The 27,315-nt window shown below is 48.5% G+C and overlaps 1 protein-coding gene across 1 annotated transcript in view; it reads right to left on the reverse strand.

Annotated features, from left to right (window-relative positions):
• Nucleotides 1–11,739: 11,739 nt before the first annotated feature.
• PLB1 (phospholipase B1) overlaps nucleotides 11,740–27,315 on the reverse strand; it is a 116,186-nt gene continuing 100,610 nt past the window's right edge. The window contains exons 50-58 of the mRNA XM_054565700.1: nucleotides 26,529–26,580; nucleotides 25,482–25,562; nucleotides 23,857–23,919; nucleotides 23,214–23,308; nucleotides 21,698–21,779; nucleotides 20,590–20,694; nucleotides 20,028–20,123; nucleotides 13,425–13,499; nucleotides 11,740–11,928 (exon numbers count right to left, since the gene is read on the reverse strand). Of these exons, the coding sequence (XP_054421675.1) occupies nucleotides 11,740–11,928; nucleotides 13,425–13,499; nucleotides 20,028–20,123; nucleotides 20,590–20,694; nucleotides 21,698–21,779; nucleotides 23,214–23,308; nucleotides 23,857–23,919; nucleotides 25,482–25,562; nucleotides 26,529–26,580 (838 nt within the window). The remainder of the gene's footprint in view (nucleotides 11,929–13,424; nucleotides 13,500–20,027; nucleotides 20,124–20,589; nucleotides 20,695–21,697; nucleotides 21,780–23,213; nucleotides 23,309–23,856; nucleotides 23,920–25,481; nucleotides 25,563–26,528; nucleotides 26,581–27,315) is intronic.

The following is a 27,315-nucleotide window of genomic DNA, read 5'->3' on the forward strand; positions in this document are numbered from 1 at the left end:
AAAGCTATCATTTGCATATCACTGACTGTCCAGTGTTAATCTTCAACAATAATTCTATGGAGTAAATCTCATTAGCCCCAATTTATAGATGAAAATACTGTGGCTCAGAAGGTTTAAGAAATTTGATAGTGACTTCAGGTCCCATAATTTCCCCATCATCCAGTGCTGGAGAGAAAGCTCTAGGAAGTGTAAACACCCTGATTTGGCGGGTAAGTTCCTTCCCTCTCCGCTTGGGGGTTAGAGTACAGGCAGAACCAATGGCCCTACCTGGTCCTAGCACCTCCTGCTGTCACGAGCCCTTGGGTATCAGGCTGCACCTGAGTCCAGGTAGTTTTTAGACAAAGGCATCGTGATAGGGCTCTTAAATTAGAATTTCAGATAAACCATCCCTCAGAATTGAGAATAACTGAGTAAACACATGTGGATGTAATTAGATATGCTAAACAATTTAATTGAACACAGAGTCTGTATTTTCACTTGCCACGTAAAACTCCATTGTGGAAATATTGTTATTCTCATTGTAAAAATGAGAAAACTAAACTCAATTAGATCAGATGACCTATCCAGAGTTATGGGGTTAGAAGTGACAGAACTAGAATTTGAAGTCTGTCTGACTTCAAAACCTGTGTTCTTGAAATGAAAAAGACTAACAATAACAAGCGTTGGTGAGGATGTGGAAAAAAGGGAACCCTCCCACAATCTGACGGGCATACTAAGTGGTACAACCACTTTGGAAAGCAGCTTGGCAGTTTCTCCTAAAGTTAAATAAAAGTACCCTTGCCCTGATGGGCATAGCTTGGCTGGTTGGGTGTTTTCCTGAAAAGCAAAAGCTCACCGGTTTGATTCCCAGTCAGGGCACATGCCCAGGTTGCGGGTTTGGACTCTGGTCGGGGAGTGTACAAGAAGCAACTGATCGATGTTTGTCTCTCACATCAATGTTTCTCTCCTTCTGTATCCCTTCCTCTCTAAAAAAAAAAAAAAAAGTTAAAAATAAATAAAAGTACCCTTATCATATGACTCAGTCATCTCATTCCTAGGTATTTATCCAACAGAAAAAAAGCAGATATACACATAGATGTGTACATAGTGTTGATGGCAGTTTCGTTCACTGGAAATTACTGAATAGTCCCAAACTGGAAACTACTGAAATGCCCAATAGGTGAATGGGGTAAATAAATGGCAGTATATGCATACAATGGAATACCACTCAGCAATGAAGAACATCACAATGAAAATCACAACATGGATGAATAAAAAAAATTAAAGAAGCCAGACATCAAAGAGTGCATACTCTGTGGTTCCCTTTATATGAAATACTGGCAAAGGGGAGACAAACCTATAGTGGTACATGTGCAAAAGTTAGGGGCTACATCCCTGTTTTTTAATCTTCGTCCTACAGCTGAGAAAACAAAGCTCAGAAAGGCTGAATAGCTTGAACGGGATGGCACAGCCAGCAGGTTACTCTGCTCATCTCCACCTCAGGCTGCCCTGTTTGCCCTCGCTTGTTTTGCTGCCTCTCCCTCCTTTTTGGGGGAGTGTTGGTTACCATCCCCGGGGCCTGGGAGCGGACTGTGTGATTTAGGGTGGAGCTAGGGAATGAGGGAGTGTGGTTTAGTGGAAAGAGCACAAATTTTTTTGAATCCACTTTATTCCTCAATATAACATGTATGATACAATGTACCCATTTTCAGCAGAGAAATTAATGAGTTTTGAAAAATGTAACCCCACCACAATCAAGATCTAAAGCTGTCCCGTCCCCCCAAATTCCCCTCTTCATGCCCTTTTGCCCTCAGGTCCCCCATCCCAGACCACGGAATATGCTTATCTGCTCTCTGTCACCATAGCTGTCTTACCTTTTCTAGAACTTCACAAAAAGAAAAGAGTGTGCACTCTTTGATGGTTGGCTTCTTTAATGTTGTGAGAGCCATCCCTGTTGTGAGGATTAGTAGTTCATTCTGTCTTATTGCTGAGGAGGATTCTCTTGTACGGATATCCTGTAATTTGTTTATCCCTTTCGCCTCTTGTTGAAGTTCTGTAGTTTCCAGTGTTGGACTATTATAAACACAACTGCTATCAAAGTTTTTGTGTAACGCTTTGCATAGATATGTTTCTTTCTTTTTTTTTTGGCAAATGTATTGCTGGGTCCTGTGATAAGCTACCTCCCTAATGTTTTATTTGTGGATTGACCCTGGCACTCTCAAGTGTCACATGGCACATACCATATGGGAAGTTGCCCAAGAGTGGCAGGGTGGACCAACCCAGAGAGCTTAGAAGGGGCCCTTTGCTCAATCATTTACTTTCAACATGTTGTGACAACTGTCCTGCAAGGTCATAGAGTTAGCAAGTGCTAGAATCAGAATTGAAATCTGACAACAAGCTGTCAAACCAATTACAGCCAGAGCTGACAGTCGGGCTCCTCACAGCCACATCATGAAATGAAAACAATGATGATCTATCAGACCTGACAAGAAGACAAAACACTGAAATCATCAAGTCCATATTGAATAAAGATTTATATACACCCCTCCCTAAAAGCATATGTTGCATTCAGATACAAGCTAATGATATGAAGCTATATGGATTAGCAAGACATTTGGTACACGTCAATAAACCACTACACTTTTTAAAAGCAATGTTTGAAATCGCAGTGTTCTGAATTCAACACCTCACAAAATTCCCTAAACTTAAAGATAAATGTTTAAAGACCTTTTCTATCTTTTCAAGGTTGTTTTACTAGCAGAGGCAAAGAATCACATGTCGTAATGATGAAAAGACAAGGGAAATCACACAGCACAAGAAGAATAGGAGCTGGAGTATATACACTGTTGGAAGATGCAGAGAAAACATTGCTAAGCATTAGAACAAATTATGAAGCACTGGGCATCTGGATATAACATAGATTTTTTAAAAACCCAGTATTTTTTAGCCTATGGTATTTCTTGGATTGTTTCAGTTATGAACTATACATACAATTGCTGTGTATATGTATGTTGTTAAAAGAAAAATGTACTAGTGTAGACATATTCTCAACAATTTTTTTTCTTTAATAAAAACACTTCTTTGGAAAAAACTGTGGACGTGTCCTCACTAATTGAGGCCTCGAATAAAAAGGTTCCTGGGAAGAGTACGAATCTAGCACCGTCAATGGAATTCTTTCCCTGTATCATTTGTTGGTGAGCTATTTCTTCAAAGCCAGGAGTGCACAAAATACGGTAAGATATCATCAATGTAGTAGTTGTTACAAAAACAAGACTTTTAAGCACAATGGAATCCTTACAACATTTTCGTAATGAGATAGTTAGCATGAAAGTATTTTGGCAACATGCTTGGAAGAGCCATTAAGCTTGAAGGAAAATCATGCTTTTTTTTTTTTTAAATCAATAGACAATAATTTCAAACTTGCTGACCTTTTCTGGTATGACAGCTGGTTGTCAGTAATATGTCACCTAGTAAATATTTTAGGAAAAAAAACACCTCACTTCATGGAAAAGAAGTAATTGCTTTTCAAAAGTAGCTTGTGTAGTGCAATGTGGGAAGGTACTTTTTAAAAATAAAGGTAAGGGAGGGAATTCATTTTGAAAACAGATGTTTGGGAATGTTGCTACTGTTCTGGTGATTCTGCAACTGACAGCGATGAGCTTTATCTATAAAGACTCTCATATCTGTAAATAAAAAAAAAACACAAAGAAGGAAATTTAAAGCCTGGTTTTAAAATTTTGAAAGAAAGAATGTTAGTGGGGTTTGAACCCATTTGTGAAAAATGGGACATCTTCCAGTTAGCTTGCTAAAAAATAAAAAGGAACGATTGAAACCAGGGAGAAGGGCATTTTATTAGTGACAGTTCAACAAAAATCTTTGTGTAACTGAATGACAGTCGTGATTTAGTTAACACAATCAACAAGGTACCTCTTCTGTTTGGAATCACCCATGTTTGAGAGGAATTTTTTTTCAGCTATGACAACCTTTGAAAGCAAGTTTACAAACAAAATTAACATTAAACCAGACCAATAAATCATTGTGTTACAAAGCTTCCAATCAAGATTTTCAAAAGCACAGAAACACATTCAAATCAAAATGTTTTCCTTCCCCCAAATATTACCATTATTTTAACAAGAGCGAAACTTCATTTCAGCTTTATTTTGTTCTTTAACAACTTCTATTTTTGTGAATGTTCTGTGATTTCTATATTAGCACAGTTTTACATATACAGGGTCTGGCACAAATAATTCCCCTTTTTTATTACAAAATCTTATATCACAAAGTCGTACACATGTAATTCTGTAACATAATATCATACTGAAGCACACCATATGATATTTTAGGTGAAATGTTCAAATTAAAACTATAAATTATTACACCTGTATCATTACTGTATCAACCACATTGAAGCAGGCGTTACTTCTGCTGGACTCTGTATATATAATTTATAAATAAATATCTCTATATTGGGATCTACATGATAAAATTTTTTGCTGATGTTGGTGTGTAATAAAAAAAGCATGGTGATCCCTATGGCAGACTGTAAAACCTTTGGAGGTGACTTGTATCCTCCTCATCGATGTTTTCTGGTGGTTCACACAGGACACATGATAATGATGTTCAGTTCCACCGGCTGATTGGCTAACTGATGGCCTCAATGAAGACACCTATAGGTCAAAGTGTTCTGTCATAGAAACAACCTAAATACCGACTCAGGGGGGAAAAGACTGAATAGATAAATAGACATTTGGCAGAGCAAAAAACGGGCCCTCAGTTTTCTTATTCAAGCTGCCTGTCTGAATAACACTAATAGTAGCTAAATAGATTGTGTCCCCTCTGCCTGGTGATGCTCTGTGCTTTCTGCCCAGGCCTTCCCCGCATTCTCACAACACCCTTATGAGAAAGAAACCAATGCCTGTGCTGCTTTTGCAAGTATCTGTGCCTCCTTCTAGAAGAAGGGTGGCCCTGGGGACAGTTCTGGAAACTGCTTCCGTTTCCCGTCTCCCCAGGGCATTTCAGACACAAAGAGATCCTGATCATGTCCCCTGCCGGGAAAAACGAGTTACAAAAATAGAAGCGGGAAAGAAAAGTCGAAACTGAACCTCCACATGTAACGACTTTATCATTGATCTACTGGTCATAGGAGATATGCTCTGAGCTGTTTTTCCAGTAAGTGGAAAAAAACCAAGCTGCCCGGTAGGCCTCCCTTTGGGCAGAGCCTCCTAGGTTCTGCCACAGGGCCCAGGGCACTCTCCTCTCCAGGGGGTTGAGCCCTTGGCCTACTCCTTTCTGCTCCTCATAGACAGGGACAAGGGTTCGGTCACTCTGGTTTTTAAGAGCACGGAGCACTGAAAGGTCTAGGTAGGCCAGTTTCGTGGGTATGCGACCTGCGAGGAGCTCAGAGGTCCTGCCCTTGGTTTAATACTCTGCTGTTGCTGTCTTAAAGTTCTTAATTTTTCAATAAAAGCCATATATTTTAATTTTGCACTGGATGCCACAGAGAGAAAAACCAGTCCTTCACCTAGGTCAAGATGGGGTAGTCCTGGGGAGGGCTGGCTTGGGGAGCTTGTTCCAGCTACCGTTGCGGACCACAGGCCCATTTCAACCTTTGACATCAAGTTTAGAAATAAACTTAACCTAAAACCAGACTTTTGTATATGACAGTCCCCTGGCAGGGTGGGCAGAGAAAGAAGCTCACTCCCAGCTGATTTGGGGGTTGGGTGGTAAAAGTCTGTTCCCTCTTGTGTCCTGGACCCTGAAATGTCCCCCATGTTTAGGGCCCACCCAAGATGATGGCACTTGAAAGTAGGCTGCACCATCATCCTTTTTCATAGGCCTTTTGGGATGGCAGGCAATTCAAAACTGAATTTAATAATGCTCAGAAGTGTGGGACCCAGGGCTGCTGCCTCAGTTGTTCCGCCCAAGAGAGGGGCCTTTTCTTAGGTACCAGCATTGGGCTGAGCCTTTGCTAGAAGGAAACAATCTTACTGAGAGCTTAGGTTGAGAAGGCATGGGGAACTGGAGTAGGCAATGCCCTGCCAAGGGTGGGGAGAGCAGACTGACTCACAGACACTCTCTCAGCCCAGGTGCACACGGGAGATGTTACTCATCACAGCTCCCGTGTAGCAAGCACCTCCTCTGCCGGACCCTGTTCAAACATTGTCCCATTTAATCCACTAACAGCCTTTTAAGGTACACACTGTCCCTGCTTTATTCCAGTAGGAGAAATAGGGCCATTCTTAATAATGCAAGACTAGAATCATTTTTCATTCCTTCCTAATCCCCAGCCCCTCCACGTCCCTGGTCAGTGTGGATTCTCCAATCGCTGAGCCTGAGGGTGCTTGAGACTTTAATTGCTCATAAAGAATGGAGTTCAAATGACTGAACACTGTCCATGTAGGATATATTTAGGGGAAGCCTCTGTTTCCTCTCTTCCTTCTTGCTCTCTTTGCTCCCCCCACTCCCCAGCACTGTGTGACAGCGTCCCGATGGCAAATGCTTGTTGCTAGGTGCTCCGGCCAGGGCCGGTAGGGAAGGACTCTGGTTGTCTCCAAGATGCACATTCCCTTGACTCTTGTTCCATCACCGTGCCAGCTGCCAGAACATTGGCGGCAGCTTAAAGTGGCAAGCCTTTTGACCATCACACAGAGACACAGGGGCAGCCTATTTCAGTGGCTTCTTTGGCTGAAGCTCAGAGTGCCTCCTTGCTAAGGAGCTGGTCCTAAACTTGCCTGCTCTTGGGAGGCTGGCTCTGGGGCCTGCCCTGAAGGGTCGGTTTCTGTTTCTTTGCCCCCGTCGCTAGGACTTGTATTTACTTCACTTTGGTGGCTTTGTAGCGAACACCTGCCCAAGTTTTGCATGTAGCTCTTGAGAAGAGCTTCTCTACGACGGCCAGGGGAGTGGAGGCTTTCCTGGGCACAGAGCCTCGCAGAGCCCCCAGCAGCTGGTTACTCAATAAAGGAGCAACCTACTTTAGCTTGGCTCTCGTATAAAACCTCCTGCTCCTTCATTGTTTTAGCTTAAAAATATGATGAACTGTACATACAGAAAAAGCCTGAAATACATGCACATCAACTTAAAAGTTATCAAGCAAGACCTTGTGACACCACCGCCCATGTTAGAAATGGCAGTTCTCGTATCTTAGCGCCCTCCACACATCCAGCCTCAACACAGTCTCCTCGTTCTCTCACAGGTAACTGCTAGTGTTTGTAATTGTTACATCAACTTCCTGTACTACTTTCACTACCTATCTCCTCATTTAAATGGAATCAGATTTCATGAATTCCTGGTAAAACTTTCTTCTTTCAACATTGTATGTCAGATTTCCCCAATTTGATAAATGCAACTGTAGTGATTCATTTTTCACTGATGCGGAAATGCTCCATTGTGTTAATGTACCATTAGATATCTTCCCAGTCCATTCTTGACGGACATTGATCTCATCATTTCCAGTTTCATTGATTTTTATGACTAACACTGCCATAAATATGCGTGCACCCATCTCCCTAGAGAGACATATTTCCAAATATTTTTTTAAAGACTTACTACCTGGGGGTAGAATTACTGGGTGGTTGGCTCCTACTGATTCGATTTTATGAGGTTTTTTTTTTTTAAATAATATATTTTTAGGTTTTACATACTTTCTTAAAATCTTAAGCAACCTGTTTTTTTTTTTTGTTATTTTTAAAATCATTATTTTTTAAAAGTTGAAAACATGATTCTTAAATAATATAGGATGAACACAGGTCATAGGCTTTTTAACTCAGTACTTAATTAGGGAATCATTAAGATGGTGAAGTTTAGTTCAAAGAATTTGAAGACTGGAGATTTACATTGTTGGTCACAGGAATGCTGAAATGATGTTACTTATAGACACAAAACTGTATAATGTCCCTTAGACATTATACATTACATAGTCTATGTACATAATGTACATAGATATTAGTGATAAAACTGTAAACTTGAGGTTTTCTTTCTCTTTTAACCAGTCAGAAATCCACTAGTCAACATAGCTACATAGTGTCTGGGCTCTAACTGAAGAGTAAATAGCAGAGTCTAACAGTGTATTCTGGGTAACTAGCATCTATTAGGTGAGCTTGTGAGTCAATGACATTGGCAAGACAAGTGGTCACTCTCCTGCCTTCTTTCCAAGTTTGGGGTGCCTTTTTCATAAAAATACTGTCCTTTGCATCCAAGCTTGTGGTGAGGATCAAATGAGAATATAGTAAAATGCCTTGTAAACTCTAAGATGCCAACCATGTTTTCATTACTACATTTACTTTACAAAGGCCCTTGAATAATCTACGGGAATTAACGCTGATGTGGGCAGGAAGTTAATTCTTGAAAACCTGTCTTTTAAACTGTTGTTTTTTAATCTCATTTAATTCTTACAAAAAGACTGAAAAGACATAACAACCACTTCAGTTTCCCGGTCTGTTAGATGAAGGGAATGGTAGTATGCACCTCACTGGGCAGTTGTGGGAACTGATGAGTAATACAATCTTACTGCAGAAGGCAATGCCCGGTAAACAGTAAATACACAGGAAACACTGGCTCACTAAGTGTTTAATCTGTTATATCTCCATAAGTTCAATTTTCTTTAATTCCAGTATATTTGATCTCTAGAAGTTCTATTTGATTCTTAGTTTTTCATAATTCTGCCTTTATTTTTTTAAATGGTGCTTTATTCTCATCTCCTGTTTAACTTCCTTTGGTTTTTAATCTTTCTAATCAAACTTACGGTCTGACTTCAATATTCTTATAAGACTGTTATGTAAAATGTGAGTCTAATCCTGCCTTTTGTTATGTCTGTTGATTCTCACAGGGATTGTTTCTTCATTAAAAGATTTGTCTGCTGCTAAAACTCCAATATTTCTAGCAAAATAAATCGTAGTCCCCTTCAGTAATTAAAAAAAAATCATAGCTTATGAACAAGAGACGGCTGAGTTCTTCAGACCAGTTGAAAGAGGAGGAGCGCGTAGTGCCACTATAGCCTTGGAAGATGGTATCTTCCTTTTCTAGACTTTCATACCACGTTTATCTGCAATTTGGCCTAATTCACTGCAGGAATCATCCATTTATGTTTTGGGGTATCCCCTCTACCCTGGACACTGGTCCCATTTTGATGAATGTCTTACTATGTAATGAAAGCGTAACTCTGGGCCAGTTACCTCTTCTCCGAGTCTTGGTTTTCTTCTCTGTAAAAAAGGGGTGATAATAGGGATGTAAACATTTTCGTTATTGTGCACCACAGTGTCTGCCATAGTGTAAACCCTCTGTCACCTCTTAGTGGTATAATTTTTCTTTGCATTAGCCTTTCCCAGTAACATTTAGAGTCCCAAATCAAATGCAGCCTGATACGACCACCATTATAACGACTCAATGGCTACTGACTCCTTGCCTTCCCCTTGTGTCCCACGAATGCAAGCGCATCCGGCCCCTCCATCCACCCTCATCTCTCCTGGCTTTCTTGTTGTCCTCCGTACACACCACGCTCATTCATCTTTCCACTTAATGGAGTTTTCTGTCTCCACAACCTCTTTCTTTTTGGCCTCTAACTGAATCATCTCTCCATCCTTCAGAGCACAGTTGAAGTTCAATGTCCTTTATGAAGCTTTTGACCAAACTTAATCCATACTAATCTCTTTTGAATTTAAAAAGCCTCTGTGGAGAGGAACATGGAATGTAGCTTTCTCAGGATTTGGTGGCTCTGTTTGTGGTGAGGCTACGGATGTCGTCCTTATGAGATGGAACATTTTCCTACAGGTAAAGGACATGGTATTTAGCCAATGCATGTGAACTCCCACCAGGTTCAAGTACGTACTTCCATGTATTTTTAAAATTTGGCTTTTTAGCATAGATTTGGTGGGAAATGGGGCCTGACTTCTGTCCCTCCAGAGAGGACATCTCTTTGTTGGTGACAACTGTTCCTTGGCTACCAGCCTGGGATCACTTTTTGTTGTTGTTGTTAATTCTTCAGACTGAAGTCTCGTGGATTACTCAGGTGGTATAAATTCCAACCCCAAACTAAGTGAGGGGACCTGGGCTTTTTGGAAGTGGGAGCTGTTGGAGGAATGGAAACCGGAGGGAAAGTGGCATCAGGGAAATGGACCTTCGGGTTGAATGCGTTCTCTTTGTTGCTACACTGCGGTAAGCCAGGAGCACAGCTGTGACGTGGCAGTTCTTTAAGATGTGTGATTCTGTCACTATGTCTTTCGGTCCATAGGAAGACGGGGAGCAGATATGCCAACCCCATTGTACAGCAACAGAAATTGAAGCTAAAAGAGTACTGGGATGGAAACTAGGGCCTCTGGGAACCCTCCATTTTGCAACTTCTCATAGAGGTTGATGAACCTCTATGAGAAGGTGGCAAGCAATTTTCATCCATACATTATTGCCCAGTTCCCAGGCTCGTCTCTCTCCTTCCCTGACAGCCTGGACCCTATCTCAACTCTCTGCAAAGGAGAAAACAACTCCTTTCCATGGGTGCCGAATGTATTACAGAGCATTTATGTGTGTCGTTTTTCCGCAGTGCTGTGAGGCAGGCGACACGCGTGCTCTGGGTCTGCTTTTATAGATGAGGTGTCTGAGAAAATGGAGCTCAGGCTGGTGACGGGGTTTGCTGCCAAGGCCACATAGTCAAGGGGCACACCTGGAGCTTTAGCTCACATTCTTTGTCATCCCAAGCTGCGGCATCAGAGAGGTACTCAGAATGCAGATGATAACGGATTCTTTTTTGTTAGCTTTTTATTGAGGTGAAATTCACAGGACTCACAATTAGCCATTTTAAAGTGAACAAGTCATGTCATTTAGTACATTCGCAATGCTGTGCAACCACCACTTCTATTTTCAAAACTTTGCATTGCCCGCTCCCTGGGTTTTGGTGCAGAATAAAAGGAATAATCTGGGCAAGACATCCATCCAGCGCAGGGCCTTGCCCTTTGTCGGGGCCTGTATCTTGAGGTTCTCCAGCTCTCTCTCAGCAACCTCATAATATAGAAAGAGAAAGTCTTTCCTAAATTTAGCACCTTGAGAAAATCGGGTTGAAGATATGTGAATTATTCATGTCCCAATCTTATTTTTTTAAAAATGATATTTCAAAATTGTCCTCCCCAGGGAACTTTTCCCAAGGAATTGCTCCTAGTCTTGAGAACAATCGGACACATTTACCCATCAATGTCCCAGTGCTGAATTTCATACTGTCACCGAGCTTCTTGTCTTTTGAACGAGTTTGTCTTCTTGGCCATGTACCTCACAGCCTTGGAGGCCCTACAGTGCTCTACGTGGTCCTGGGTACAGAACAGGTGCACGACCGGAATGTGTTGGATTGCACTGGATGGTGGCCAGGCAGCTCCTGAGTTCTAGCCACCGCTTGGTGACCAGTGTTTTCCCCACTTTTGAAATAGTGGGTGGGTTTGTGACTGAGGCGCTGTCCCTCCAGTGCTGGGCTAGAGCCTGTCTGGCTCTGGTCGGCAGCCATCACTTGGGCAGCTCCCACGCCTGCGTTGCATAACAGATGGAAGGTGAGAGCTTCAAGCAGGTTAACTCAAGAATAGAAGGGCTTTGGCCTTTATTTAAATGTGTCAATTCTAGGAGCATAGGCCTCAGGCCTCAGTAAGTCATGGAGACCCTTTTGGCACCCTGCAGCGCCGGGTGTCGAAGCCAGGCCCTCTGGTGGTCCGGGGGCGCTGAGGTAGAGGGCTGGTGAGAAATGGTGTGCCCGGGGCACTTAGGATGAGCGTCGCCACACGACTGGCAGGCCTAGAAGCTGGTTGAAAGATTTTCACTCTGGCTCCTTCTCACGGCTCTCCAGGCCATCACCGCGCCGACGCCAACGACAAGGCCACCTCCTGCTGCCACTGGCACAGCCCAGGAGAGCACGTTGGGGCCTGCTTCAGCCTTGTCTCGGGGTAGACAGCTGTTCCTCAGGGTGTGGAAGTAAGGGCTCTCCTGGGGTGGAGGAGAGAGGGTCGAGGGTTAAGGGCCTCTGAAACCACCCACCTGCCCACCTTAGTTAGGCCCCCCGACCCCCATTATGGAGATGCTGCGGTAGCCTTGCACATTTCCATGGTGCCTCCATGTGTAACACTCCCTTGTCTACACTGTGCCCAGATCTTCCGAAGGAGGAGGGGTATCCAGAGCGAGCGACACGCCATTGCAACTTCCTTGTGGTGTCTCGCCGCATCTCCTTTCCTGTTGACCCAGTTTTGAAAGACTGGGAACTGACAGGCGACCGATGAGAGAGTCCTGGGGAGCTGGCAGGGCCCCCAACTCAGTTTCTTCTAGGCCACCCCTGGACAACTGCCCCATCTCCCATCCAGGGTGGCCTGGGGAGCAGAGAAGCTCAGTGTGGAAGGACAGCTGGCTCTACCGTAGATAAGAGAACCAAAAGTGAGGGGGTGGGGAGGTGTTTGGGCCTGCCTCCCGGGACTCCTTCCTCCCTCGCAGGGAGCACTAGTTGAGCACCTGGCAGTGTGGAGCCCTGTGCTGGGAGTTGGGAGAGTCCCCGAGGGCTAAGATGTGACCAGAAGATAAGGCACATTGCAAAGCAATAACATCACAAAGGAGCCTGTCTGTGTCTTAGGAGAGGTGTAAACAGAAAAGAAAGGCCAAAGCAGGTGTGTGTCTGGGGTGGAACCCGAGGGTGAGATAAGGTGGAACAGTAGCCCAGAAAAGGCCTGGAGGATCTGAAAATTTTCCATTGGTGGCGCTGAGGGCTGAGCCGCTGGTAGGGGCAGAGGGCAGTTGTGGGGCTCCTCTGGGAAGCGGCAGTAGCTCCGGGAGCCGAGTGGCTTAGGCGCCTCTCTTCAGTGGGCAGCGGGAGGCAGGGAAGGGTTTTAGGCTGTCTTGACAGCACTGCAGTTACTTCCAGGGAGGCTGCTCCATGTCCAGCAATGGTTGCAGGATGGAGGGAAAGGGGAGCCGGGGAGCAAGGGAGGGACTTTGTCAATGGTCTGGGCGAAGCTAGTCTGGGCCTGGAATATGGCAGCCTTGGAAAGGGAGGAAGAGGATGGCAGGCTCCCAGAACAGACAACGGTGTCTTATTTCTCTTTGCCACCCCCCCTCCCACCCCCGACCCCGTGCAGTGCCGTGCCTGGCATGGGAGGGCTCCTCGACCTTGTAAAGACAGAGCATGACTCAGATGCCTAAGGGCAGCGGGTGACTCAGGTCCTGGGCAGCGCTGTGTGCCTCCCCTGAGTGCCTCTTCTGCCTCAGTCTGTTGCTTCCTCGCTCCCCTCACCCATGGCCACGCACTCTAAGGAGCTGAGACGTGGCAGGGGCAACGAGGAGAGGTGAGATTTGAGAACGGTGGCAGTGAATGAAGGCACGCAATGCCAAAGCCTCCCAGGGAATTTTTGTTGTCTCCAAGTGGCTTTATCAACATGCTCCCCGCCCCCCCCCCCCAAAAGGTGCTGGTCCATGCTAGACAGGCAGGATTTACTCACAGGAGAGGGACACTTGAGTTTGGTTCGGCTGTAGGTGAAGTTGTTGGAGGTTGTCTTATGGCCCACTGGTTCCAGCTGACAAGAGGAAAAAAAAACCCTGATTCCCTCGGAAGCTAGGAAGTGTCTCACCCCAGACTCCCTCCCTTTGCAAGACTGAAATCAGCAAAGAGGTGAGACTCTGGGCAGTACCAGCAGCCCCAGGGCCGGAGCTGGACCTGACCCTCACTCAGAGAGTGACAGGTCAGAGTCCACCGAACAGGGCTGGCCCCCGAGTCTGTGTCCTGGGTTTACGGAGGCCCAGGAGAGACTGACCAGTCTAGAGCCCACAGTGAGTGGAAGTCAGGGCCCAGACCTTCATTTCCTGCTTCCCTTGTGGGTGGCTGTGATCACAGACACTGTGCATTTGCAGTTTATAAAATGGTGATAATCATATTGACCAACTTCTTGAAGTGGATGGGGCTAGTCAGTCTCAGGAAAACTTGGAAAGCACCTTGGTTACCATGACACCATTACCACACTTGGTTTGTCAACTTTAAGATATCTGGTTTTTCTCACATGAGCATCTTTGTTTTTTCCACAGAGAAAAAGGTTTACTTGAAACATTCCTGGGAGCAATTGTGTTTCGCAGAGGTTCTGCTTTAGACTTTTGATCCTGGGACCCTCTGAGAATGAGCTGGAAGCTGCCGCACCCCCTCCTCCCAGCATCTTCAGCCAGCAGCCTGTCCCCTGACACGTGGCCAGCCCCAACCAAGAAGGATGGACACCTGGCACATTCCCCTATTCAGCCTGTCCCGAACATCTGGCCTCCACCGTCTTATAATCTGCGTCCCTGCCTGTTCCTGTCCTCATCGGGTCCTGACCCCCCAGGTACCGCCTATGAGATAAGTGAAAGTGCTCTGCCAGCTAATGATCACACCTGGCTTGTGATCTTGCTTGTGGTTTTAAAGCCTTTCTACCTGTTCCTTAGTAACACAGAGGAGGAAGGCCGCTCAGGTCCTCGGAGAGGCACCATGGTGACAGGAAAGGGCACAGTGGGCCCAGCAGCTGGGGTCCTGGTTCTACAGGTAATGACTATATGGTGCTAGGCAGGCTCCTGAGCTGCCCCAAGGTTAGCTGCAGGGCCTTAAACCCCATCCTGACAACTCCACACCGGGCTGTCGTGAGCATCACATGAGAAGATGCAATGAAATCACGTGTGAGCAGGAGGCAGCTTACATATGTAGGGTACTATTATTTCTACTTAGCACTGTTGTAACCAAAGCACCTCATGGCTGCTAAAGGCAAGGTTGGGTGATTCCCAATGAGATTCTAGGAACCCAGAAACTAAGTGGTGCAGAGGAAGGTAATGACCGTATGGGTTTGGTGACTGCATGGTTTTCTCCTTTCTACTGGTTCCTTGCTATCAGAGCACTGCCTACCACACTGTCCCCCAGCCTTTAAGTGCCTCCATCCCACATCCCCTCCAGCGACCTTCGCCATTACTTCTCACAGCTCTAGGAAGCGCTGTTAGTAGTCACTGGCTCTACTTCTGGACCTCCCCTTTTCTCTGACACCCATTCCCATCAGTCTTCGGTCTCCTCATTTGACTGAAGCTCTGGTCAGAGTCACCAATGGCCTCTATATTGCCAGAGACAACAGTCGCTTTTTTTTTTTTGGTCTCTGCCTTGTTTGACTTTTCAGCAACATTTGTCAAAATTGATGCCTTTCTTTCAAACCACTCACTTCTCTTGGCTCCCTCCTCCCCGCCCCCCCGCCGTTGCTGGTGTCACAAGTTGGAATGACTGTCCTAGGGCTTGGTAGTTGGTCCTACACTTGTTTCCACCTGTTCTTTCTCTAGGAGCTCGCAGTCAACCCCACGGTTTTGAATACCACCTGCATGCTCACAACCCCCACATTTTGCTCCCGCTCTCCATCCCTGATCAGCTGAGAGCCAGACTCATATATTTAATAGCTTACTGATAACACCGGGTGGATATCTGGAAGGCACCTCTTACCACATCCAACATAGAACTGGGGTTTTTCCCTTCCAAGCCTACTTCTCTCTACCACCTCAACCATCCACTGAGTTTCCTCAACCCCAAACTGAGGAGTCATCTTCTGTGTCTCTTTCACCTTATTGGTCAGTCAGTCTAAAACATATCCCAAATCTGACCACTCTCTCCTCTACCTCGCCCCTGGACTCAGCAGCCTCCTATTGGCCTCTCCAAGACCATTCCTGCTTCCTCCTAGACCATCGCTGCTCAACAGCCGGAGGGTAAACTGGCTCATATGGCTGGAAAGCCATCCAGGGACCAGGCCCTGCCCCCTCCCTGACCTTGCTCACTCTCCTGCAGTCACACTGGCCTGTATGTTCCTCAGACACTTCAAGTTCATTCCTGACTCTGGGCCAGCACAGGCCCTGTTTCCTCGGCCTGGAACTCGAGCCCTCACCCCGAATGCCTGGCCGACTCTCTGGTTCACGTCACTTCTGCCTTGAAGCCTCCTTCTCTCCCACCATTACTCTGTCATATTGCCCTGCATTTTTTTTAAAGCCCTGAATGTGGTCAGAAATTACCTAGTTCATTTATTTGTTTATCTGTCTCATCCCAACTAGGCTGTAGGCGCCATGAGAAAAGAGACATCTTTTTTTATTGCTGTGCCCCCAGCACGCAGGGATGCTCAATAAGTGGCTGTTGAGTGAGCAGAGGGACACAGTGGAGTCGCAGAGACCTGCGTGGAGAAGCTCCGGGCAGAAGGCCTGGGGCTGGCCACAGAAAATGGGGTTGTTGTTCCCAGAACCCATCTTCCTGAAGCCAGACACACCAATGGATGTCCAATGACAGGCCTGGGCCAGGGTGCAGTGGGGGCGGGTGGGCCTCTAGGCCACTCTGGGGGTTTAGAGAAAACTTCCTGTGGTAGCTGGCGCCGGTGTTGAGTGGCGAGGTAGGGAAGAGTCAGGAGAAGCAAGGTGGAAGGGCAGCCCGGGGCAAGGGCTGAGCGACAGCAGACACGCATGGGCAGTCAGCATGGGCAGCGCAGGAAATTTCACTCCTTATTAGATTGCCAAGTGCAAGTCAGAGGGTGGCCGCACGGCTGCTGGACAGGTTAACTAGGGTCAAGTCCCAGGAGGCCTGGCGTGCTGTGCTAAGGGGCCTGGCCTTGCTCCCTGGGGGAGGGGTGGGCCTTGTAAATTTGAAAGCAGGAAGTGACTTGGTCATATTTTCATTTCTGCAGACTGCTGTGATTGTTCTGTGGTGAATAAATCTCAGGCGATCCTTTGCAAACCCTCTAAAATAATGTCACCTGGGGAGCTTTAAAACATATTAAACCCAGGTGCCACTTTAGATTAAGAATTTCTGGGGATGAGGCCCAGAAATTTTTATTTTAAGGAAACTTTTTAATGAAGCTAACACACATACAGAAACAAGTAGAAATCATCAGTGAGCAGCTGATAACTTGTGATGAAGTGAATAATCATTGTTGCAGGTAACAAGCATCCAGATCAAAGAACAGAATATTACCAGTGCCCAGAGGTCTCCTGCCACCCTCTTCAGGAATAATTCATCCTCAATAAGGCAAGATATTGCTTTGCTTGTTTTTGAAATATGTATATATATCTACATACATATGTATCTATATGTAGATATATCTGCATGTTGTTGAAGTTTGCCTCTCCTCATTGTAAAGTATTCCATTGTATGAATGTGTCACAGCTTTTCCAATCCTCATCTGAGGACATGTGTACTACTTTTAGAGAGAAATCAATGTGTTGTCTCCCGTACACGCCTTGACCGTGGATCCAACCCACAACTTAGGTATGTGCTCAGACTGGGGATTGAAGCTGCAACATTTTGGTGTATGGGACAATGCTCCAACCAACTGAGTCACTTGGCCAGGGCATGTGACAGTTTTTTTTAATTCATCCTCCTGTTAGTGGACATACGGGGAGTTTCCCATTTTGGGGATTGTGAATAGTGGGGCTGTGAAAAGTCTGTATGCATCTTTTGGTGAAGCCGTGTGCTCCTTTCTGAGAGGAAAATACCCCGGGAGTGGAATCATTGGGTCACAGGGCATCTATACATTCAGACTTAGTAGATACACCAAAGAGTTTTCCTGAGTGGTTGCAGGCATAATCTGTTTCTAAGAGTCTCCAGGTGACTCTTCTCTCGCCCAGCTGAGGACTGCTGTTGTCAGGCTGTAGCCTGGAGACAGGGACGCCAATCGGGAGGCGAGGTTGTCACCCAGCGCCTGGGGAGATGCAAATGGCAGCTAAGTGTGGGATTTTGACTGGAGGAAGGGGCCAGCGGTGAAGGAATAGGCATCAGAAAAAAACGGAAACACTTTATAAGATAAAAGGATAAGAAGGAAGAGAAAAATCATTCACTGCTAACATTTCTGGCTTTGCAGAAGTCTCTGGAAAAAGCATAATCTGTTAAGAGAGGAGGAGCAGATGAAAAGTTTAAAGCATGTTTATTGTCACAGAAGGGGACCTTGGGAGCATCAGCCAAAGGCTGCAGACACTATGTCATAGGACTCTAATTATGAGACATGAATTCACCGGTTACATATGCGTTTATCTGGCTGGGAGTGGGAAGGCCAGGTGGTGCTGTGTCCAGAGCACTAGGCAATTAGACCTGGGTTCTATTCCCTGTTCCGCCACTCCTGGGCAAACTGCTTCATGTCTCTGCTTTAGTTACTGAGCATTCTGGCTAGAGGACTTCTAAGAGCCTTTTTAGTTCTATGGGCCTATTATTTATCCTCTAGGAGTGAAATTCCAGTAAGAAAATAATCTGAAGAGTTGGCATGATGCAACAGGTATATATCTGAGATGGTTTGGGATGAAAATACTGGACTATATAATTATTTCCCCAACTTATATAGCATAGAAGACTTTCTTTGATGATTCCAGTCCAGTTTTTCTTTGTTTCTATTGTTTTTTAAATTCTAAGTACGGCTGGGGAGCCGTGGGCAGTCCTGTAGCTTTATCACTCTGGCCCTACAGCAGTGTGTGTACCTTTGGGTTTCAGATCTAAGCCCCTCCCACTTGCCTATGCATATAACAGCCTCTCCCCTGGGTGAATGCGGGGAACTTCTGAGCTGCCTTGGGAGAGGGAGGCCAGAGCTACACTCTTAATTCACGCAGAAAGCAAGCAGTGGGGCCTGTCATTTTTTGAGTCATCAAGCTCCAGGAGACTCCTGGTATTAAGCAGGCTCGAAATGCCACCAGGTAGAAAGACCACAACGTGACGGAAATGTTGGGAAGGAAGGCTAAGGACTTAGCATTCTGGGCCCTTTTAGGAATCCAGATCTCCCCCCAGATCTCTGGGGGATAAATAGGATTGTGCATAGGTACCCATTCTCGCAGGGGGAGGGGTGGATTTTAAAAAGACTAGTGTCATGACTCAGCCACTGAAGGACAACTGGATGTTGCTCAAGTTTGTTTCCATAGAACACACTTTTGTAGATTGAAGTTTTAATCTACAAAAAAAATCAACTCTACTGTACAAACCCGGACTAAAAAAATTACAGTGTGGAGGTTGGATCAGAGGGAACTTAAAGATGTTTGGATCGAAATTCAGAGTCTTGGGCTGAGAGTATGATGAAAGATTCCGGAGTGGGCAGAAGGCAATGCCAACAGGAGGGAAACACCAGGAAAACAAAAGTAGAGAAAGGCCAAGTCTGCAGTTACGTAGGCCAAGGATAAAGCCTGCTTATGTGCTGTTCTGAGGAGGAGAGGTTGCCAGAGAGGAGGAAAAGGTGTAGCTAAGGACAGAGTCAATATTGTGAGTCAGCTGAGCGAGGTACTGGACCTATTGGATGATCTGACAGGTGTGGGAATGTTTGCACAGTGCGGGTGGCAGGTCTAAGCTGCAGTCAAAGGGTCAGGAGTGCAGAGTGCTTAGTCCCCACGGGAGAAAGGAGGGAACGTGCACGTTAGCGGGGGTGTTGGGCTACCCACTGAGACTAAAGCAAAAGACGTCCGTGGATTGGAAAGGCATTTCATTGTTCTGTGCAAGAGGATACAGCTATTGGGGTCATTGGTCAAGCTCTGTGCAATGGTAGCTGACTAGCCAGCCATACAGGGCAGAGGCAAGACCAGGTGTTCTGTGGGCCCTGGGCTCTGTGTTCATTGCATAAGGTCCCCTTTACCACCTTAAGAAAGGATGAGAATAGGTGGCAGCCTGGGAAAACAGGCTGGGTGGCTCTCTCCTTTTTGCTGTTTAAAGCAATAATGGTTGGGAATGTGTTGAGGCCAGAGTGGAGGGGCTGACAGTTGTTGAACGTTAATTATTGTGCTGGGTGCTGTTCACACATTATCTCAAATTTCTGAGATCTGTGTCACTTTCATTGTTTTTACAGATGTGGACACAGGTGGCCAGAGAGAAGATCATTTGCCCAAGATCACAGTCAGGGGTTGGCGTTGTTACTTTCATCTGGTTTATCTGATTACAAAGTTACCCGCCCCCCGCCCCCCAACCCGCCCCAGCACTGGGGCATTACTGAAAGAATCAAATCTGTCAGAGCAAGTAAGTTGTGCTGCCCTGTTGAGCTCTGGGGAGAGAGGCGCTCTGTCAGCCAGGAGGCGTTTGTGGTCAGCATCCTGGGGTGGCCCCCAGCACTCACCATGTTGTTCCAGAGTGCGATGGCCATCTCGGCGTGGCCACGTTCCGAGAAGTGGGAACAGTCTTCGGAGAAGAAGGTGAGGTCAGCTCCTCCTCTCTGTGACCAAAGGCAAGGGGATCATCCTTCTGGGACAAGGGCACCACGACGGGTCCCCCACCCACCTAGCAGGCCCCCAGGGCACCTCTCCTTACGACCCTGCTGACGACTGGCTTGGGTATCGATGGAGAAATGCCTCAATTTTTGAATTTTTAAACAGGCAGGAATCGTAGCCACCCACAGTCCATCCTTTTCCTCAGCTTCTCTGCCCTCACAGTTGAAAAAGAATAACATTTTTAGGAGGCTCTCCATTCTAGCCCAATCCAGCAAAGAGCAGGGCCATGCGCCGGGAGCTTGGTCAATGTTGATTTTCTCCTTTTCTTTCCTAGTGCAGCTAGGTTCTAATCATATTCCAAGAAAGGGTGAAGGAGAAGCAAAAAGAAAAAAAAGCCCACAGAGAGGAGAAAATACATCGTCTAAGATACAGCGTCTACACGGGTGCCTCCCAGACATGCCCGCAGCTTACCTCGTTCAGGGGGACGAGCGTGTTTTGGAAGAAGGGTTGCACGACTACCGTGAAGTCCTCACGCTCCAGGTACTGGTGCCAGTAGGAGAACCTGGATATGCCGCTCTGTGGAAGGGGAGAGAGGCTGCTCGGCCCTCCTGGCAAGGAGGGCCGGACCCTCCTGCTAGTCCTGCTGCCTTGGGTCGGCCGTGACGGGGGCCAGCCCTCCCTAGACAAAGGTGACTTAGAGGGTGCGTGCGGGAGTAGCACCCGGCTCCACTCTGCAGTCCCCACAGGGCTGGGTCTGAGCCGCTGGGCAGCCTGCTGGGGCCCAAGGCCTCCCTGATCTCGGGGCGTGAAGAGGCGAATTAGGACACGGGCTCCAGTCAGATCCCGCTCAAAGGACGGGGCACTTCCATGCCAGCTCCCCTAGATGCTCATGAGCTTAAGGGGATGAGTGTCCACAGTCTTTGGACTTAAGGCCCAAATTCTGGACTCTAAAAGAGATAGACCAGATGTGCTTATTCTTAAGGAGCTTATAATCCACTTGGGAAAATGAGACAAAATGTGAAAAAAAAAACCAACAAAAAACCCCCCGTGAGAACAATGTAGGGTCAGGGAAGTGCAAGCTGAAGCTGACATAGGGAGATGTACAAAGGTGAAGTTTGGTCGGGGGGAATGGCTGAGAAGAGGTAAGAGATACCCTGTGCGTGAGATGGGTAAGTTGCCGAAAGGCTCAGAGTGGGTATGTCAAGGGAGGGGACAGTAAATGGGTGGGGCTGAGACTTCGGTTCTTAAGAAGAGAGAGAGGCCAACAGGCAGAGAATACCACCCCGCCCTGCCTGGGTGGGGGCTGGGGGCTGTCACAGGACCGGAACCCTGGGAGCCCAGTGCAGCTCACCTGCTCCGGGCCGGGAGGCAGGAGTTCTCTCAGCTTCCTTGCTGAGATTTCTCACTCCCCTCCCCACCCCTTCCTGGCCTTGGTGTTTGATTCACCTGCAGACACATTTCAAGGGCTGTGACCTGCCTTAGCTCTCAGGAAAACCCTGCTGAACACACACTTTGGAATCCTTGCTCTGGAGCAAAGGCACCTCCCATCTCGGGCAGGAAGAGAAGCGGAGCGGGTTACCTGAAAGTTCCAGTTCACTTTCTTCAGTTCTTGCATCTCCCACGTGTTCTCCTGGGAGCGTCTGAAGCATGTGCAGTTGCTCCTGTAAGACAAGGAGTCCCGCAGAGAAACTCACTGGGAGCGGCCTGGCTCTGGGCCTCCGGGAGGCTGACTCCCCCCACCCCCCTGCCAGACACACACACACACACACACACACACACACTGAAAGCAGCTACCCACAGGGGCCTGGGCCCTGTGCTGCCTCACATGGGGGATGACACAGGTGCCCCCACAATACAGCCTTGCTGACTCGTGGACCCAGGTCACAGAGCTGAACCTCAAGGTCAAGAGGTCCAGCAGGTACTTGTTGAGAGAGAAGGTGGCAGAGCTGGCTTCTGGTGCCTGGGCCTCTGTGTGGACAGGCTGCCCAGTCCCCGTGCTGCCTGACTGCTCCATCCCAAGCTTGAGGCTTCTGGGGCTTCTCCAGGGAAAGACCAGGTAGGGGCTGGAGTTCGGGGAAGAATGCCACGATGGCCCAGTCTTTCTTCATGTTCCTGATGCCTCCCTTCTCTACTTTTGGCTGCTTGGGACTCTCCCTTAGGGCTCCTGAGTGGGCAGACTCTTAAGAAGCTAGGACAGGTCAATGCCTTGGGGTACCTTGCCAAAGTACCATGTAAGAACAGCAGGGGCTGGAGGAGCCCATCACACCCCCCCAGACATTGGCTGTTTCACACAGGGGCGCGCTTCCTAGCAAGATTGGGAACTAGCTTGTCACCTTCCCAGCAAATCCATTTGACCCCAGCTAGGACCCTTCAACCCCGTACAGAATCTCCCCGTCCCCGCCATGGCAAAATCCTCGGCGACCCTCTGATCTCAGAGGATGGCAACTTCCTCCCAGGGCTGCCCCTGAGCTTCAGATAAATTCTAGCCCCCAGCAGAAATTCTCTTCTTGCACTGGCTTGCAAGGACAGTCATATCAAGGACATTATAGAGGCAAGGGGATCATCTTCCTGGGGCAAGGAACCCACTCTTCCCAGAGAGCCTGCTCCATGGGGACCAAGGCCTTTACACGTGTTTCCTCTAGATCTCCCTAGTGCTTTGCAAGGAGATTGTACAGGTGAAGAGCAAAAGGCCCAGAAAGGGTTAGGTGGTTTGGGCATGGCCCCAAAGCTCCCAAATGGCGAGCCAGGATCTGAGGCCACATGCAGCTGTCTTGAACACGCATTGCCCTCTGCTGCCTCTCAAACATGGAGCAACTCACTGGAGTTGGAGTTTGGAATCATCAAGAGGCTTTAAGGATCATTTGATCTATTTGCTTGACTTTACAGAAAAGCAAACTGGAGTCCTGAGAAATGAAGCGACTTGAATACAGTAGGCATTTAATAAGGTCCAGACATTTCCAAAAGATTTTCCAAGTCCCTGGCTAGTTGTCCTCTTGACAGGACTGGCTGCTCTGCCTGCAATGGTCTCACCATTGGCGTTCATGAGCCCTACATGCCCCAGGTGCCCTCCCCCGGGACCGTGGCCATGTACTTACTGAGCGGCCAGCGGCATGTCACATTTCCCGCCTTGGCCCTGGTGCAGGCTAGCCAGCTCCATGACCTGCACCACATTGACAAAAGCTCGTGGAAGCTGTGGGGAGCAAAGGGGTGGGCTTCATGAGTCCACTGGCAGTTGGGGGGAGTCAGGGCACTTATTACCACTAGAATGAGCCTAAGGGATCATCGACAAGCCCCCTTCCCCCTCCCCAATTTTACCAATAAAGAAACTGAGGCCCAGAGAGAGAACATGACTTGTATTAATCTCACTGAATCTCCTTTATCGGCCCCACTTTCTACATTAAGAAAGCGAGACGCAGAGAAGTCACTTGCCCAAAGTCACATTGCTGGTAAGCCACAGCGCCTGGCTGTAACCAAGGCCAGTTGGCTCCAGAAGCAAGCTCTTTGCCACCAACAATACAACAGTCTGATTGAGTTAGAATTTCCCCGCAGGGGAGCTGGGCAGCTGCCCCTCCTGTCCTGTCCCATCCTGCTGCCTACTCATGGCGGGGTCCTGCTCAGTGTGCATCTCGTCAAACACAACTTGCCCAGATGCACCCGGGGAGCAGCCCCAGGGAGCAAGCAGACAGGCAGGTCACTGGCAGGAATCGGGACCTAGGCGTGTGCCCCGCTCCGTCCTACCTCGTAGAGGATGTCCAGGGCCTGCTGGATGTGCCGAACGTATTCTCCAGCTGAGAAGGCCTCCTGTGAGGAAAGAAGGGGATTCTCCTCAGCCCCTGGGTTTTACTCGCGGGAAGGGAGGAGAGTGATCTGATGCCCAGCAGAGGAAGGCCTGGGCGCTGGGATGGTGGCAGAGGGGGTGTTCAGAGGAGCTTTGGTGGCACTGGGTGGGCTGGGAAGCCCAGCCCCTGTTGCTGGTGGGCAGAATCTCTTGGGAGAAGTCATCCCTAGGCCCGTATTAGACAACACAAGCCATCCCCGCCGGACCCCGCTCCTGGGATCTCTAACCCTAGCAGTGCTGGGCCCTGCCCAGTCTCTGGTCCCATCTGTCACCAGCCTCAACCTTCCTCAGTCAGGATGGTGCCCCTGATGGCCTTGCTCTCTCTCCTCAGGGCGTTGGCCATGCTGGCCCTACTGCCCGCCCCCCAACCCCCCCAGCTCCTACTGTCCCTTGTGACTCAGCTTGGGGTCTCCTCCCCTGGCCCATCTTCTGACGGAGGCTGACTTAGCCCCTCCTAGTTAGTTCTGTGTGGTGGCAGTCAGGTCCTTTTCGTAAAAATACTCTCAGGAGTATAAACCTGTTTACACAAGGGACAGGTATTCTGAAGCTAGCAGAGGCATTTTCCTGTACCAAGTGTCCACAGGTGGCTCTGGGGTGACTTTGGGCTTCCTGGACCCTGTGGAGTCCAAGATGCGATGACATTGTAATCCCCAGGGGGTTGTGTCACTTCTGCCTCCAGAGTCTGTGCAGTAAAAGGTGGAGCGCAGAGGGGACAGGGCCTGGGAGGGCGCGCTCCTGTGCGGGGGAAGGGCTTCTCATCAAGCCCTTGGTGACTGTCCCTCTGAGCCACAAGGAGCGACAAAGGTCTTCTCTGCCCACCGCCTCGCCCCCTCACCTGTGACTGTCAAACATTCTACCATGATCTCTGAGTAATGGCAGCTGTCTTTTTCTGGCCAAATAAAATACAGGACGTCCTCAACTTAGAACAAGATGTATTCCAAAAGTTACAACTTCCCGAAGTTTGTAAGTCTGGATGTGTTTCCCCACAGAAATGTTAGGAACAGGGCTGGGTTCCCAGGCCGGCCAGCTGAGGTCGGTCAGCTCGTGACGTCCCTGCAGTGCGGCAAGCCGTCCTATCGGGCCTGGTTCTGTTCCATCCAGCCCCTCTGATGTTTCAGTGCCCCCTGCACACTCTGCACCCGACCCCACGAAAAAACACCCACAAACTGGGCAGAGACTGCAAGCACACGTGAGGTGGGCCTCGCTAGTTACCCCCGGGCCCCAGGAAGCAGCGTGTGCCTGCGTTAGAGAGGCCACCCCATCCGCAGTGCCTGAAGTGTGGATGCTTCTAGACACTTCTGGAATCGGGAAACCAATGAAGCTGGTCTCCAAGAGACCCCTCACCAGGGGCAAATGTCCAGCCTCCTGGGGCATGTGTGAACCAGCGGCTGCCTGGGCAGACTCCGGTGCCGGGGCGAGCAGGCCGGTGGGACTCCCACGAGGGAGCCCAGGGCCCTGGGCACGGAGAACGCCACTGGTCAGCAGCTCCCTTCTCAGGCCCCGAATGGGCCGCCCGGGGGCCTACCGGGTTTTCGCAGTAATGGCACAAGTCGTTGCCCCCAATGAACAGTGTGATCAGCTTCCAGTCTTCCTCCAGGTTGATTTCCTGAGGGGACAGAAGATTCTAGGTTTAGGGCTTGGTGGGGGGGCACATTTGGGCGGTGCTTCCCAGGCCAGACACCACCCCGCCGCCCCCCGCCCCGGTATCTCTCACTCTGTATCACAATGGAGAGAAGATGCCAAGTTGAGCCTCCCTCACCTTGCCCTTGGTGCTGGACAGGGGTGCCTCAAAGTGTGTGCGTGTGCATGCATGTGTGCGTGTGCGTGTGCCTGCTCATGCAGTGCAGGGGACTGTTTTCCCTTCGAAATCCTCTTCAGAAAGCTGAAGTCCCCTGTGAGGTGGAGTGGATGAACACACCCCTGAAAACGTGGTCTGAAGGCCTTCAAAGGAGCCGAGCGCAAAAGACGCAGCTAGAAGCAGAAGCCCAGAGCCGCCTGTTGGGAGAGCTCTTCAGGTGTGAGACGAGGGAGGGGACAGGAGGGTTGGGCTGGGGGCTGGGAGGCCCTCCAAGGAGCCTGCCTTCCCCTCAGCCACGACTGACCGACCATAATAGGAGTTCTGCCAGGAGCTGAATTCCAAGGCATAAACACAGAGTGTAAGAAAAAGCCCACTAGTGAGAAGGTTGAGAGGGGCAGGGTAAGCGGGAGGGAGGAAGGACTGGAATGAGAAGCCTATTTTTAGAGCCCAGCATTTACATAATAGGGCTCTGTGAAGCCAACTCTGGGTAAAGTGGGAAGCTGCCAGAGGCCACGGCCATTGATCTCCAGCGCTCTGGCCCATCTCGCCCTTCTGCTGCCTGCCCTAGGGATGCGGGTGCCAGAGCCGGGGTTAGGGGTGCAGCAAAGAGGGTGCCTCTGTGGTAAGGCCTCCCTTCTTGTGGCTCGTTTGGCCGCTCTTTCAGGTGAGCCTGGTGCAGGCGCTGCAGCAGGGCTGAGGGGCCCTTTCAGAGCTGCTGTACCCACCCCCACTGGAGACCCAGTGCCTTCAGGTGCCCGGAGGTCCTGTACTCACAGGGCTGTTTTTCATTCGCTCCACCAGGTCCCGGGCCTGGGCTGGCATGTCCCTGGGCAGGAGGAGAGAAGGGATGGTGAGAGCTGGCTCAGGTGCTAGGGCTCAGGCTGCAGGAGCTGGGCCTGACGAGGATGTGTCTCAGGAAGACTAAGGTTATGTTTATTGCTTCGGCATGTACTGAAAGGCTTGGTTCTCGAGGGAGCTCAGCTGAGTAACGATCAGAGATCTGCCACAGACGTCGGAGCCGCGTGGATCCGGACCCTCCCTGGGGCTACTCTGCTTCCCACCACCCCTTCCTGCAGGCCCATCCTCCTGGGCCACCTGAGGTGGCATCTGCTCAACCTTGCATCAGGGATGTGTCCTTATCGTTCATCCAGCTCTTTCCTCGCAAGCTGAGTCTGTGCACTTCTTATTCGGCTGTCTGCTTTAAAAATAACCTTTTGTGTATTTGAAAAAAGTCAGAGCCCTAAATTATCCCTCAGCTTTTCCCTTTCCAGGCTTCACGGCTCCTTGAATCTTTACTTCTAAGTCCCACTCTCTGTTCGCCTAATCCTTTTGTTTGTCTTCTCTGTAATTACTCTGGATTTCTAAACCATTCTCCGTCACCTCAGTTTTCCCCCTCCCCCCAAAAAACAGGATGCGAGGGGGACAAAAATGGGCAGGGTTAGTTCTCCACCTCCTGGACGTCTGCCAAGAAAAAAGAACATGGGTGCTTCTGGATAAGGGAGCTGTATGTCAATGGAATACTACTGAGCAATAAAGGCGGACCATTGACAGATGCAACAAC

This window comes from Pteronotus mesoamericanus, unplaced genomic scaffold (assembly GCF_021234165.1).
Source record: "Pteronotus mesoamericanus isolate MK-2021 breed Mesoamerican mustached bat unplaced genomic scaffold, CSHL_Meso_final contig_101, whole genome shotgun sequence".
NCBI lineage: Eukaryota > Metazoa > Chordata > Mammalia > Chiroptera > Mormoopidae > Pteronotus > Pteronotus mesoamericanus.